The sequence below is a fragment of the Misgurnus anguillicaudatus genome, chromosome 19 (assembly GCF_027580225.2).
Source record: "Misgurnus anguillicaudatus chromosome 19, ASM2758022v2, whole genome shotgun sequence".
Lineage (NCBI taxonomy): Eukaryota > Metazoa > Chordata > Actinopteri > Cypriniformes > Cobitidae > Misgurnus > Misgurnus anguillicaudatus.
In genome coordinates this window covers 13,880,042-13,896,395 of record NC_073355.2, presented here as the reverse complement: position 1 = coordinate 13,896,395, position 16,354 = coordinate 13,880,042, and the positions used below count along the sequence as shown (strand labels likewise).

Sequence of the window (16,354 nt, the reverse complement as noted above, 5' to 3'; positions counted from 1 at the left end):
ATGACGCAAACAGAAACCGCGACCTGCACGTGCTTGTCTGAAGCAACATGTCTGTGGTGTGGATGTATTTAACCACAAAAAGGTGCTAAATTGAGCAGCTTTCTGTAGGCACAGAGGCACATGCGGTTGAATGTGTCAGACGTGATCGATCAGAACTCTTGATGCGTAAACTTTAGAGAGAGTTGCACTAATGTGTCTCATACTGTAGTCCATTAACATACATTTGGCGAATAAAGCAATGAAAAACAATGTAACGTTTTTATGTGGAGTGACTGTTTATGCTGCGCTGTTTGGGATTCACCCTTGGTCTCTGTGTGTGCGCGCGCGTTTAAGGGCACTCAGTAGTGCATACGAGAGACGCGTTTTAAAAAGCAAGCGAACATAAAATCTATGTGTTATTGACAGGGTGCATACAAACAGAATGATCTCCACAGTATTCGTTTTCCTACTCTTAAGTGTATTTATAGATTAGAGTCAGAAAACAGTCTGTGCTTATTTGGTCTTAAAGAGGCAGTAACCTCAATTAACCTACTTAAATCTGTGTCATTAATGTTAATCAAACAACCCAAGACAAAGAGAAAATCACTTCTGTAGCTCTAAAAAGAATAATAATTATATTTAATTTATACAATTAAGACAGTTTTATGATTCATGTAATTCGATTGCTGTACCTAATGCTAATTTCAGACCTTACTTTATGTGTGCAACTTTGTTCTTTTTTATAAATGTTTGCAATTTCTTTATTTCTTATTAGATTTTTCCACCCCTTTTTGCTGATCCGAAAAATAATCCGATCCGTGCCTCAAAAACTGTAATGTGATGTGTCACACCCCTAGTAAAGTTAGTACATGGTGATGGCCATAAATGCAGTGGTACTAATAATTGCCATACTAATTTCTTTCAGTGTTTCGGTTTTCGGCCTTGGTTTCCTCTTTTTCGGTTTTCGGTTTCGGCCAAGAATTTTCATTTCAGTGCATCCCAAATAATGGCCTAAATAAAAAGCATATTCTCATGAAAGTTTGATGTCATATGTCATCATTCTGCACAGTGTCACATAAGGTCAAGCACACCTATGGCTTCTGCAAAAAGATAACCTGTACATGACACAGCATTAACAAGCAACCCTAAAACCTTTAAGCAGCAAATTCTCTGGATTCAAACAATGTGGAAAATTTGGGATAATGTAAGTACACATTTAAAAAAAATCTAGCACTGTGCTAGTAGTTTTTGGATAATTTAATGTAAAAAATCGTCCATATTAATATTAATCAGGTATTGGTTACATATCTGTTCTCTATTATTACATCATCATGTGATAAATATATGCTGCCATTACAACATTTGTTACATGAAATTCCATTAGCCACTGCTTTCAGTTCTTTGTGTTTTGTGAATTTGCCTCTGAGTTGTAGCAATAAACTGCATTTATTGTCGAGTTAAACAAATTACTGTTTAATGAATCGATAAATTGGAAAAGCGGGATTTATCAGTGGATGCAAAAAGGAACTGCGGAGGGGGATGTATCTTTTCACCTAATGAATTGAATGAATTACTGAGATTCACCTAACCACAACCCTTGGCATGTGCAGCAATTTGGGTCTGAAACGACGATCCTAAATTTCAATTGCCCTCCTGTTTTCACAGCGCCCTTTCTCTTTTCTGTTAATTAAACATGTGGGAAGAGTTTGTCTGTGCCAGCCAGCTGCCTGCTGAATAAAGAATATACTGCATTTTATGGCATTATTTATTTGTTTAGCAGATGCCTTTATACTGGGCGGAGCGAAAGCATGGCAACAGACTTGTAAAAAGACAACGCTGGTATACAGGCGAGACTCAAACACAATAGAAAACATTCAGATACTCATATAAAGGTTTTTTAGACAGGGCTGTGTCAATTCAACGTCCATACATTATAAAGATACTGTAAATGAATAAACCTTTCAGTGGCCATTTTTTTTACAAACATATGTAAATGCTGCCACCAGACACTATGAGGTAGAATAAACTGTCAGGAAAAAAATTCAAAAAATGGTCTCGAGCTGTCACTGGGGCAAAAAGTAAACCTTTGTACCTAAAGAGTTCATATTAGTACCTTCTTAAAGGGTACTGCCCTAGTGACAGCTTGGGACCATTATGTCCTCAATGGTTTGTCTCTATGTAAGCAAATGCAAACTGTAGCAAGAGATATGTAGCCAATCAAGTTAGTCAATGTCTAGTTTACACCTTTTATACAATGTTTTTAAATGCACACATATACATTCATAGACATACAGTACACATATAGGCACATGCAGAAACAAAGCAGGCATGTAATCTGTGACAGGACAGACTGAATTATCATCAGACATCACATCTGTCAGTCACATCTGATCCAAAACCATTACATGACTGCTCTTTAATCCAGAACCAGACTCAAGTCTAACAAAACAAATATTGCATACAGTACTGACAACCACAATGTTACATACAAAAGACTCATAAAGTTAAATGTGATCAAAACAATATGCAAGCACAGCAAACTATTCAAGATGTACATTGAGTTGACAAGTAATACTGATATGGATTAAGGAAAGTAATTGTGGCCCTGTCAGTGAAATCCAGATAAAAGTCTCATTATCTAATGATGAGATAAGGAGCATCAAAGTTTGATTTTACATTGATTTCAATCTTTGATATGTCAATATCAGTCAATATTAAAGATATCAAGGTTATATTTTCACAAATGTAGTGACTTTGTAATTTTACATGATGATGAGAAAAACAGTAAATCACAAAAAAAAATTAACTGGGTTTTCACAGGCAGGATCACAATTGTGGTCACACAGAGTCACAAAAATTCTTAATCCTTAATAATAGATTATAATGTAATGAAATTGTGCCCTTATACATTTTTGTGAATTCATATTCATATTTTGTGTTTGTTTCTTCACCTTTCTTAAAGGGTAAAATATGCTCATTTTCCAGCTCCCCTAGAGTTAAATATTTGATTTTTACAATTTTGGAATCCATTCAGCTGATCTCTGGGTCTGGCGGTACCACTTTTAGCTTAGCTTAGCATAATTAATTGAATCTGATTAGACCATTAGCATCACGCTCAAAATAACCAAAGAGTTACGATATTTTTCTATTTAAAACTTGACTCGATATTACCCAGTGGCCAAAAATAGTCCCCTTGGTAACTTTCAATAGCAGGGGACTATTTTGGCTGCTGCGTAATATTATTGCGCCTCCTGCAGCCATGTTACAGCAGCAAAGTCCTTGATTATTACGCCAGAATGAGAGTATAGTTCCTAACCATATCGACCTAGAAAATCGCAACTTTTAATTTTCTGTCAGTCTTAGTACACAATGTAACTACAGAAGAGTCAAGTTTCAAATAGGAAAAATATCAAAACTCTTTGGTCATTTTTGAGTGCGATGTTAATGGTCTAATCAGATTCAATGGACTACGCCAAGCCATGCCAAAAGTGGTAGCCCCAGCCCCGGAAATCAGCTGAATGGACTCCAAAACGGCAAAAATCAAATATCCAACTCCAGGGGAGCTGGAAAATTAGCATATTTTTTTTAAAATTGAAGTGTCCCTTTAAACTAGGTTTTTACAGGCAGGGTCACAATTGTGGTCACACAGAGTCACAAAAATTCTTAAAGGATTAGTCCATTTTCTTAAAAGAAAAATCCAGATAATTTACTCACCACCATGTCATCCAAAATGTTGATGTCTTTCTTTGTTCAGTCCAGAAGAAATTATGTTTTTTGAGGAAAACATTGCAGGATTTTTCTAATTTTAATGGACTTTAATAGAGCCCAACATTTAATACTTAACTCAACACTTAACAGTTTTTTTCAACGGAGTTTCAAAGGACTATAAACTATCCCAAACGATTGTCATTTTTGACAAAAAAAATAAAAAATATGTACTTTTAAACCACAACTTTTCGTCTAGATCCGGTCCAGCGCGACCTAACGTAAATGCGTAGTGACGTAGAGAGGTCACGTGTTACATATATAACCCGCAAATTTGCGGACCATTTTAAACAATAAACTGCCACAAAGACCTTAATTAGTATCAGTTGACATACAACAGTGTAGGAACGGTCCTCTCTCAAGATGCTTGTAAACACTGGGGCGGAGTTTCGCGTTCGTCCTCTGTGACCTCTTGACGTGATGACGTATTGTGTGGGGTCAGCTGGCGCATCACGACCGGATCTACATGACGAAAAGTTGTGCTATAAAAGTGTACACTTGTTACTTTCACTGTCAAAAATGACAATCGCTTCGCTAGACAAGACCCCCACGCCTCGTTTGGGACCGTTTACAGTCCTTTGAAACTCCGTTGAAAAAAACTGCCAAGTGTTGAGTTAAGTATTAAATGTTGGGCTCTATTAAAGTCCATTAAAATTAGAAAAATCCTGCAATGTTTTCCTCAAAAAACATAATTTCTTCTCGACTGAACAAAGAAAGACATCAACATTTTGGATGACATGGTGGTGAGTAAATTATCTGGGTTTTTCTTTTAAGAAAATGGACTAATCCTTTAATCCTTATGAATAGATTATAATGTAATGAAATGGTGCACTGTAGTAAAAAATTAACAACATGTTTAATTCTTATAAGTTTTTGTGAATTCATATTTATCTTTCTGTTTTTTTCTTTACCTTACCTTTAAAAACATTAAGTTTAAAAACATTGTTAAAATAAAGCAAATAAATGTGACTTCACTCTTTATTAGTGTATATGTCATGTCAACGACCCACTTATAATACAGAGTTATTTGTTACAGGTACTTGTTTACCAAACAGAGAAACTGAAACTCTAGAGGGAACAGCACTTTAAAATATCTGCCCTCTGACCTCAGAAACATTCACATGATAATAACAATGGCATGGCAGTTTGAGAACAGAAACCTCTTCTGAGTGTGAATTCCTTCAGCACATTCCCAGGATACTCAACAATTCCCAGTCAATTCTCAAAACAAAGCATCCCAGACACAGACTGCAATGTAACCACATTTATGACATTAAACCAATAACATCCCAACCCAAGCAAGAGTGACTGAAGAAATAAACCGACTGTTATGCGTGCAAATAGCCTACTTCTAGGGAAAAAACTATGTTGGCTAAAAATGGACACAACGTGCCCAAAATAAACTCCACAAAATTAACAAAACTGGGCCTTTCCTCAAGTTAAGTATAAAGAAAGTTTTTTCCTCAGCATCATAAAGGAGCTTGAGGCAGATGGCTGGATGCCATATGTTAAAGATCCGGAGCCGCTCCAGAAGAAACTTGCTGATGCGTTGTGCACTCTGTGCATCAGCCAACAACAAACCGAAGCCAAGTTTACAAATTACATTCATCAATAACTTTGTATCCCAAGGCTGTGCTACCTGTGCATTTGATTCACCTGTTTATTCAGCCAAATGCTGCTCTCCCAGATCCTGTAGCTACATCACATACAGTACTGTACACCTGACTGGGTGCGGCCATCTGGCAGATCTGAGAAGTCTTCATCTACAATAGAGGCTGCTTTCCAACATCACCCTAAATAACCACTAAATGAATTAAAGATTTATGTCCAGCAGTCAAGTTGCATTACAAACACATTTTGCAAGCATTTCTGAGAGAGTATTATAAGCTTGCTTTTCCGGAAAGCAATAAAAAAATCGACCAAATTAAACTCTGAATGCACTGGGATTCGAATATTTACAATTCTAAATTATGCGTTGTTTGCAATGGCCGTAATCGAATCAAGTTTGTTTTCCTTCTTTTTCCACAGATTTCATAATGTTGTGTGTCTGTATTCACGGTATTTGAGTTACTGGGGATGAGTGTTTGGGTAAATTATTAGCTGTAAAATAAACTATAATTTTAGAGAACTCCCTTTAGTGTTCATAAAACAGTGCACATCCTCCCACAATTAAGATGTAAGACAACACCAAAATGTACCACACGTCTCTAGTCTAAAGCAAAATGTTTTTGGTGCCATAGAATGTAAAACTGTATTTATAGATGAATAATACGAGCTCTGTATATGGTAATGACATATCGTGAGCCTCAAGTGCGATTGTTTCCTCCTTCTTATGCAAGACCACTGAAAAACAGGCCAATCTTAACATAACACCGACTGTGACGTTACCTACCCAATCTCCTGAGGATGCGTATAAATAGCACAAAGTGTAAAACTTGTGCAATACATATACGCCAAATTCCACTTTGGCGTGCATATGATACGCAAGTCCTTCCCATTCACTTAAACGGGGCATCTTTTTTTGTTGTTTTATTTAATGGTTTCTCAATTTTTTTCTGTTTTTTAAACCATTTTCGCTTGGGTTTAGGGTTAGATTTTAGAAGATGCTTAATGAGGTTATTTTATATACAGGTTTCTCCATGTTTTTGTCCATATTTAAGCCATGGTCGCTTGGAGTTGGGGTTAGAGTTGGGGTTTGGGTTAGGATGTCATTTTTATATAACAAAAAGTTGTTCTAACCCTAAACCCAAGTAAAAATAGCAAAAAAATTGAGAAACCAATAAATAAAATGACAAAAAAAGAAGTGAATGGGAAGGACTTGCGTATCATATGCACGCCAAAGTGGAATTTGGCGTATGTATTGCACGAGTTTTACACTTTGTGCTATTTATCTTCATCATCTTCAGGAGACTGGGCTCGACGTTACAGTCACGACCCCAACATTAAATTACACATTAAATTAAGTACAATACTAAAAACAAACTTGTGACTTAGCGCTATATGCTAGCATTTAGACTAAAGTTCTAATATTGATGTTACAGTTACGTTTTGATGAGCCACAAACGTCCATGAACAATCTCCAAACAATTGATTATTCCTCAAATGCTGTATCTTCATCTGATACAGACTCAAAGATAAGGTCTGTTTACACTAAGCCTGCCGCACAAGCCCTGAAAAGTAAACCCGCCTCGCCATGTTATTCAATGGGACTTGAGACCAACTTAACAATTTGATTACACTTCAATTATCTTTTTTCCGAAGCTGGTTTCTGTCATTTACTTTAGTTTTTATCACGCTGATATAAATTCAAGTGTTTGTTTTTAAAATAAGTTTGTTTTAGTTAGATATTTAATGCTATAAAAACTGTGGTGTCACGTCATGATTTGACAGCTGTGATATGCGCATTCTGCGAAAGTGAGGGTGGGGCCTTGCTTTCGCGGCTTTACTTCCTGCTCACTACTGCGCAGGACTGGTCCTGAAATCGCTACTGCGCAGACTCAAGACCCAAGATGTTAGCGCCATATCGGGACTCTGACGGCTTCATTTTTCACCAATGGAAGGGAGCGAACGGGCATCGTCTATCTGTTTTTACAGTCTATGGTTTACACACATGAAATGAGCTGCTCTGAGAAACAGCCAATCAGAGCTGAGCTCAACATTATTATTCATGACCCCTTCAAATAAGGTAGTAATAGACTAAGGGCAAATCCTAGTGGTGTAAATGGACCGTCTCTGGATATTTTTTGCACTTAATAAAGCCACATAACTTCTATGTAGATATCAGAGAACAATTTAACAGATTTAACACCATTCTTTGGCAACTTTTAGTTGTGTACAGAATCAAAACGTATTTTGTGACTTCTTAAAACAATTGCATCAGATATCTGTAGGATTTGCGAAAAACAGCATTTAACACCCTTGAGGTTGGATATAATCAAATTACATTGGCCCTGACCCCTGACCTTGAGGGGCCCGGAGCCAAACCCTTTAGACAGCAGACGCAATGAAGCGAGGACAGAAGAGACAATGCATCTTAGACACGCCCAAAGGCTCTCTAGAAACACTTTCCCAGTTCGCCAAACCTCAGTCATGGTTAAGCTTTAGTTAAACACTTTTACTAAGTCTGAATTTCTGTTGTGTTGAATTGGATCCTAACATATTTCATCTTTCATCACTTTCCCAAGAAATTGTATATTCTGCTAATTATATGCCTTTAAGACATTAAGTGAGTGCTTTCCAATTGATGTCCTTAAAAAACAGATAGCCTATACAAACCTTTTGAGCTTAGATTATAAACCTGATTGAGATTTTAGGTTGGATCTGTTTCATCTTATCTTTAATTCATGTTTTGAAGTCATTCAGAATTGTGGCTGCATGTCATGAGGAACCTGGAATCTTCCCAATTTTATCAGTGAATTCTTGCCCTGTATGGAATGACACTCGAGATAACCGGTAATGTTAATGGAAATTAATTTTTTTCAATCTTAATATACTGTTTAGTAGACAATGTTTAAAAATGTAAGGTCGCTTAATTAATTCTACCATTAATATTTTAAAAAAAAATATGGAATAACAAAAAGGTAACTATGGGAATTATGTTATTTATTCAATGACACAACAATGTCACCCTTTGTCTAAAATTTAAAAAAAGAAAAAAAAAATCTGTTGTCATTTTATTAAACAGGACTCCTATTGGCTTATTCTGGACTCTTTTTGGATGCTTTTCTTCGTTACTTTGTCTGACTCCATTTATTAAAAACATTTTTATTTTGTAATGAAATAAATTAACAGGTTGGAACAATTACTGTACATTTAAATTATAACTATTTCTCCCACAAAACTAATTTAGTTTAAGTTTATAAGATCAAGACAAAACATATAATATATTTAATATGACCTAATTTCTCACAACACACAACCAGTTTTAATTGCTAAAGTGAAAGGGATAGTCCACCTAAAAATGAAAATTTTGTCATCATTTACCCAACCTCAAGTTGTTCCATAATTCCCTTGTTCTGCTGAACACAAATAACGATATTTAAAAAAAAACTTTAACCAAGCAAATCTCGGGCACCATTGGCTTGTGAATGCAGTAACACATTAGAAGAACCAAATGGGGAATTTGGTTCTTCTAATGTGTTACTGTGCAATCTACACCAAAGGTTTTGGTATTGTGAGCAGCAGGTGGACTTTGGGATGGTGCCTTTGAGCACCGTTGGATACTGTATCCAAAGTCTGTGAACTGCTGAGTAGACAGTCTTCTGTGCCAGGGATCTGAGCATCATTACACATCACTCTCGCATTCCTCAGTCTGTAATGTTTGTTCTGTGATATTTACTCACTGTGAGACATCCACTGTAACTGGGTCTACAAAGGAAACACCTGCATCATCTCTCCATCCAAAGCTTAACACTGATGGTTCCACAAACATACACGCATTAAACACACAAACCCTACCAGTTTAAAACCCGGGACACACCGAGCCGACATTCATACACTGGCAAACATCTAGCTGTTTTCGAGCCTTGGTTATGCACCATTTTCAGTCAATAGATGCAGATTATTAGACAATTCAGCATGCGTCGCTCATTGTCATGTTCAAGAAACTAATTTGAAATGATTTGAGCTTTGTGACATGGTGCATTATCCTGCTGGAAGTAGCCATCAGAAGATGAGTACATGGTGGTCATAAAGGGATGGACATGGTCAGAAACAATGCTCAGGTAGGCCGTAGCATTTAAACAATGCCCAATTTGGCACTAAGGGGCCTAATGTGTGCCAAGAAAACATCCCCCACACCATTACACCACCAGCCTGCACAGTGGTAACAAGTCATGAATGATCCATGTTCTCATTCTGTTTATGCCAAATTCTGACTCTACCATCTGAATGTCTCAACAGAAATCGAGACTCATCAGACCAGGCAACATTTTTCCAGTCTTCAACTGTCCAATTTTGGTGAGCTCGTGCAAATTGTAGCCTCTTTTTCCTATTTGTAGTGGAAATGAGTGGTTCCCGGTGGGGTCTTCTGCTGTTGTAGCCCATCCGCCTCAAGGTTGTGTGTGTTGTGGCTTCACAAATGCTTTGCTGCATACATCGGTTGTAACAAGTGGTTATTTCAGTCAAAGTTGCTTTCAGCTTGAATCAGTCTGCCCATTCTCCTCTGACCTCTAGCATCAACAAGGCATTTTCGCCCAGACGACTGCCGCATACTGGATGTTTTTCCCTTTTCACACCATTCTTTGTAAACCCTAGAAATGGTTGTGCGTGAAAAATCCCAGTAACTGAGCAGATTGTGAAATACTCAGACCCAGAGCCGTGCACAGGGGGGTGGCCCGGTGGCTAGAGCAACTGCCCTTCTGCCCTAATCGGCTGAGGTGCCCCTCTCGCCAACCCCAGTTAAAGTGTTCTGTTACAGCTCGTCTTAAGATCCACTGTTTCTGGTAATCCACTTCGTGATTTCCCGCCCGCCCCGCAGCATCTCTCACATTTTGTGTCGTGTCCACTCTTTGAAGGGCGGAGACGACAGTTTGTTGTATTAACAGGTAGATTACATTACCTCAGATGTTAACCTGCTCAATTAGTAATTTGGTAGATTGAAGCCGAGAGAGGTCGTGTTCTATATTTATTTTTGCTTGCTTGTGTTCTAGTGATCACTACTTAATTTTCTTGTTATCTCGAGAAAACAGCAGCTTGTTTTCTTGTGATCTCGACATAACAAAAGTTGTATTCTTGTGATGTAATTAAAGCATACGTGTACTCAATAAAACATAATTTTTAGACAGCAAAAGCATATTTAGCAAATTAGCATGGATGAACAAATGAGATTTTACTTACATCAGGGATTCGCTCAAGATGAAACAGATTTGCCAATAATTGACCATTTGATAGCGCGGTGAAATTAGGGACCGTCTCCAAAGTACTCCATACACGTCTCCACTCTAAACAGCATTAAAATGGAATAACTTAAAGTCAACAAACAGTCACAAAACCAACTGTAAAGTGTTCTTGGTTGTCAACTATAATGCACACATTTTTAGATGTTTAATATTTATTCAAATAAACTGTTAAATACTATTGAAGATAGAAACGTGTACAGTGCACTTTAGAGATGGTCCCCAAATTCACGAACATCAAACTTTATTTATTTATTAAGTCTATCGACAATTAGCTACGCGTGGTAACGGCGAAGACTTATGCATCAGCAGTCCACTTCAAAATAAATGAAATATTATGGACAGGAAATTACATTATTGCATTTAGATTATTATGTCTGGATAGTGAGAAAACAACTTTTGTTATCTCGAGATCATGAGAAAACTAAAAATATGGATGACCTCTCTCGGCTTTCCTATGTTTTTTTATTTCTGTGGATGATTTGCTCTCCGTCTTCTCAAAGTGCTAACAACTTAGTGTAGCAGAGCGGTGAATTACCAATTTTGAGATACCAATGTTCCGACTACGCCACCCGGGAAACCCGGGAAATCTTTAACTAAGACACACAGGTCCAATAGTCGTGGGTGGTGTGAGAAAGATACAAACAATGAATTATGAAAAATATAATTTGTTTATTATAATAATAAATAGAAAACATGTATGACAGTAAACAAAAACAAAAAATACAAAAATCACATCAATAAGGGGAGCTCGCCTTCAGGAAGTCAAGGGGTCACCCCACACTATATAAAAATACACTCGTGAAAACACCACAAAAATTCTCACAGCAAATAGTGTAAACTACACACATTCCGGCGCAAGCTCCCACTTTATAGAAGTGAATAAATACAACACCAAATTAAACAAATAAAAACCTTAACAAAAAAAATAACTAACACTGGTCGATACGTCACACCGACATCCACTCCTGCATGCCAATAAACGTTGTGGGCAAGGCTGAACCCAGATTATACGCCTCCCAGCCCGAGCCCCTAAATGGATGCAGTCCAATAAAGGGTGAGGATGTGCCACTAGACGAATCCACAAACACACACGAAAGAAACAATCTCCAGGCAAAGCAGCAATGTAGTCTCATCCGAAACGGAACTTACATTTAACTGCCAAACGAAAACACAATTTAATACAAGAAAATTTTAACAAGTAAAAACAACAATACATACCGAGGGGTTAATGAAACCGTCATGCCCGGTCAATCAATGAGGTATTACCAGTTTGCCTGTGCAGCAAACTAAACACACAAACAATTAATCTCCCTTTAAACGCATTAGGTTTCCCCAACGCCAAAATAACCCACCTGTAGCTGCTGCGAATACTGCAACATACAGCCATCTGGGAACCAGCTAAAAGCCGATCCTGCAGTAATAGATGCCATTATAAGTGATTTAAAGTTAACTGATGATTTACATACCACCAAATCACTTACCGCTCATTAACAACAACACGCAAAGCCAAGGCTAATGAATGACGCGCCGCCGCCCTCCGCTCATTCACAAAGAGCACTTCCATACAGGGCATGACGTAAATGACAACGTTTCCAGGTGCTACACCACTAGGATTCTTATATCCTCCAAACCCGGCTCCCATTGGTTTGTAGATTTGTGTAGCACCAACCAATGAGCAACCACGAAATCATAACATGCTTCGATTGGTCCACAGATTTAACAGAAACAAACCAATGGGTGAGGCTACACACCACCACATTAGCAAACATTTTAGAATTACAGTGATTGTCTAATGAGTAATGTACCCGATGAGATCTAATATAAGTAACACCAAATTTGCTGTTGTTGGCACACTTTGTCGACAAAAAAATAAAAAACAATGTTTTTAAAAAAAAGACAAGAGTTGGAAGGGAGGCTGCAAAAGCTGTTCAAAATTGCAAACATGGATTCAAAGCTTCAGCATGTAAATCATATAGAATATTAAGAAGTTTTGTCACACTCTAAATCTTGTTATAAAGTCTATTTTCCATTATAATCACTTACATTATTTGATACTAATCTATAACACATCATATTATTAAAACCATATAAATTGTGCCCCCTGTGCCCCCTTTTTGGTTTGGGCCACTGCCCCTCAAAATGTCTGTGCACGGCCCTGCTCAGACCATCCCGTCTGGCACCAACAACCGCGCCACGCTCAAAAAGCTTAAATCACCTTTCTTTCCCATTCTGACATTCAGTTTGGAGTTCAGGAGATTGTCTTGACCAGGGCCACACCCCTAAATGCATTGAAGCAACTGCCATGTGATTGGTGAATTAGATAATTGCATTAATCAGAATTGAACAGGTGTTCCTAATAATCCTTTAGGTGAGTGTATATATTTAAATATATACAAGAATATATGAAAAGTTATATAGGCCTATACAAATGTAAGAATTATATATAGACGTATATTTGTGTATTAATAAGCCTTAATGATTTAAGATATAAGAATATGTTTATATGTATAATAATAATATAAAATATTTGTTTATCTATGTTCTAAAAATGGTATTCATGTGCAGCTTTAGTTGCGGTTTGTATATCCGCGGTTTTCACTCCTCAGCTTTTTGGTTCACGAATTCAGACTACTGCCACCTGCTGGTATGTGAGAGCTCTTTCCTTTCATGCACGCAAATAACGTACGTGCTATGGGCATTAGCTGTTTAGATGCAACTTTTTTGCCCTAAATAGGCGATGCAAGGCAGCACACCAATTGCCTTTCATCGCTGCTAGATCTTTAGTGAAATTAAACATTTAACTTTTAAAACTAGATACAAAAATAATAGTTCAGACCACGGATTCAGATTTCAAAATAAGACAACAGACCTGACATTACTATTGTTCTAAACAACATAAACATGATTATAAACCCAACTGATGCTATGGGCACAAAGGAAAGACATGAATCTACTTCTGTAAGCCAGATGCTTGTATTGTTACTGGATGGATGACAGATTTCAGAGGGGATCATAGCAGCCCTGATGGCCCTGCTCCTCAGCAGCAGGGAGGCATTTCTGTTTACAGAGGGGAAAGGCTTTTCATATCTCCAGCAGCTCGAAGGGGAAGCTAATATACTCACTGGCCTCTATTCTCATCCATACTGTTTCATTTGCTTGTTTGTTCTTTACTTGTACTGGGATCAAACAGAACATCTATGGCGGCTCCTTTGTACAAGTCTCCATCAGGCCGTGTGAACGACGAGGAACAGGGGGAGGCCGGCATGGACCAGACACTCATGATAACCATAAAGAGAAGATGCAACATCAGACATAGTTCCCCTTTAGCTCTGAAACTCTCAAGGCCTTTGAAAAAGATGGCAAAGATAGATTGGAAATAAATACGGGGATGAAGACAGACAGAAGAATCACAAACAGAAAAAATTTCTTTGTTCCTCACGTCAAACATGACGACAAAGCGTCCTACAGTTACTGTACACACATAAAAACTTGTGCCAGACTTTTGCAGAGCAATCCTGCGGATACCCAACAGCTGACACAAATAACCACATCCTGCTTGATCACACACTATCAGGAGCCATGACCGCACCAAAGAGGAGTGATGCCATTGCAGCTGTGTCTCTCTGCAGATGTCCTTCATACTGAGATGAAGTGTGACCTGTTTTGGCCTGACCAGCAGATGTAACATCATGTAATGACTACAAATCCAAGGATAACTGGTGGAGTTTGCTTTGGCTAAAGTCACAACATCCACACAGCTGTAAAGAGTCAACTACTGCCCCTTGCTGTAAATTCAATAATTCACTATAACTGTTTAACAATACCAACAGATGCACACCATAATAAATTTTGCATTCTGAAACAAAACAATAGTGGGACAAAATTATTCATTAGTATTTTGATCATATTAAGCCATTGACACATCATGTATCCATGGCAACATAGAGATCACCATGATAAGTTCAAATGGCAGCACAATGATCATGTCAAATCTCATTGGTTCTACCGTGACTACTTGTCATATGCACATTTCGTCATTTTGTGATAAATAAAGGAAGTCGCGTCGCTGCGCCACCATATTTGCAACACCTCCAAGTCTAAAAGCAAGACCTGCCAGATACTGCGCATGCGCAAACAATCATCAGGGACTTTTTCTAAAAACAGGCGAGTCTGTTAAGAGCCCCTCCCCCAGATGATGTCATCCTTTAATGGTTGATGACTGGGTCTTTTTAATGGAAAGACCCAATCATAATGGTTGATGACTGGGTCTTTGCAGAGCAGCCATATTGACCGCTGTGTTCTCCCCCATTCATAGCAATGTAATTGTTAATATGAAATATCTTTGGTATTAATCACTAATAGCTCAAAATTTAAATCACTTTCTCTCACAAGCGTATCATTTTGCTTCAGCAAACCAATGAGATGCCACATTGGAGCTTCACAATGTTGACCTCCATATAAGAAGATAACATGACGACAATTTTTATATAAAATTATTTGTGTTTAACTGAAGAAAGGAAGTCATAAACATGTGGGATGGTATGATAGTGAGTCAATTATTTTATAATTGATAGTTAAATTAACTTTTAAAGAATTTGTTGCAAAATAAGAAATGTCATTTTGATTTATTTTACTGTTTAGGTTCACTCATAATCCTATCCTCACAATGGGCTTTTAACTGAAATGACTTTGGCCATACATTTCAAATCCTGGTTTTGGGCTTATGGTCCTTACATAGGCTAATATACACTATTGCAACATAGCAAAGTTGGCCAACTGCCTGACAGGAATTTTAATCTAGTTGAGTAGGTCAGTAAGCACTATTCACCTATGTCTCAAACCCATGTTAAACTGTTTCACAGCAAACCGACATGGGTCACGAGCAAACTCTAACATGACATCATAGTCTGCTGTGCAAGCACTTCCGCCCCATTATTAAAACTATGCGAGCCAAGTTAACTATAACACCTGATCAATAATAGCCTGTTAGGATAATATACTGCTGCATTAAAGGATATATACTATGCACATTACATATTTTATTCATAAATACTCATATATATTGAAAAAAATTAACATTACTGGAAAGCAATTGAATAAATCGGGCAAAGCATAGGTGAAAGATGACTGACAACAATATGGCATAGCTCTTTAAGTATAATTATATGCCATTATGAAACCACTGAACAAGTTCAAACCGGAATACTGAATATTAAACATTTATATCCCCCGCAGTTATAAATCTTCATTATATAATGTTTAAGAACAAAACTGATTAAATAACTCAAATGCCAGCAAGCAACAGAAATTTAAAAAAAACTTTGCTGAACTTTTAAAACATTTAGGGTATTATTGACTCAATACCGTATCGGTCACGGCGGAAATATAAGCAATGTTTCTTTTTTTCGATTATAAATACGCAATTTAATTAAAAGGGAAACTAAATTAAAGTTTTGAATATACTTTACCTGCTTGCGTCGTCGCGGTGCAGAGAATAAACAGCGGCACTATAACGCGCAGCGCGTTCATGTTTCTCACCCGTTATCTCCACTTCAGTGCTTTATCATACAAATATCATACAGCCGAAGCCATATGCACAGGCAGAGCTGCAAATGCTGCACGAGTCCCGGTCTACTGCACGAGATGGAGAGACTTGAGTAACCTCCGAGCTGTTTCCCTCTCATGCAGTTTCTGCCTCCTCACTCCTCCAA

The 16,354-nt window shown here is 37.6% G+C and overlaps 1 protein-coding gene and 1 long non-coding RNA gene across 3 annotated transcripts in view; both read right to left on the bottom strand.

The window, feature by feature from the left end:
• The window catches only part of col5a3a (collagen, type V, alpha 3a), a 94,906-nt gene extending 78,552 nt beyond the window's left edge, over window positions 1-16,354 (bottom strand). For both annotated transcript variants that reach the window (XM_073856982.1, XM_073856983.1), the window contains exon 1: window positions 16,112-16,354. In XM_073856982.1, the coding sequence (XP_073713083.1) occupies window positions 16,112-16,172 (61 nt within the window). In that variant the 5' untranslated portion in view covers window positions 16,173-16,354. The remainder of the gene's footprint in view (window positions 1-16,111) is intronic.
• Window positions 11,203-12,397, bottom strand: LOC129438422 (uncharacterized). Its single transcript, XR_012358963.1, has 4 exons — window positions 12,125-12,397; window positions 11,996-12,054; window positions 11,862-11,929; window positions 11,203-11,798 (listed from the first exon to the last, which is right to left on the bottom strand). It is a non-coding gene; the product is annotated as an uncharacterized lncRNA (long non-coding RNA).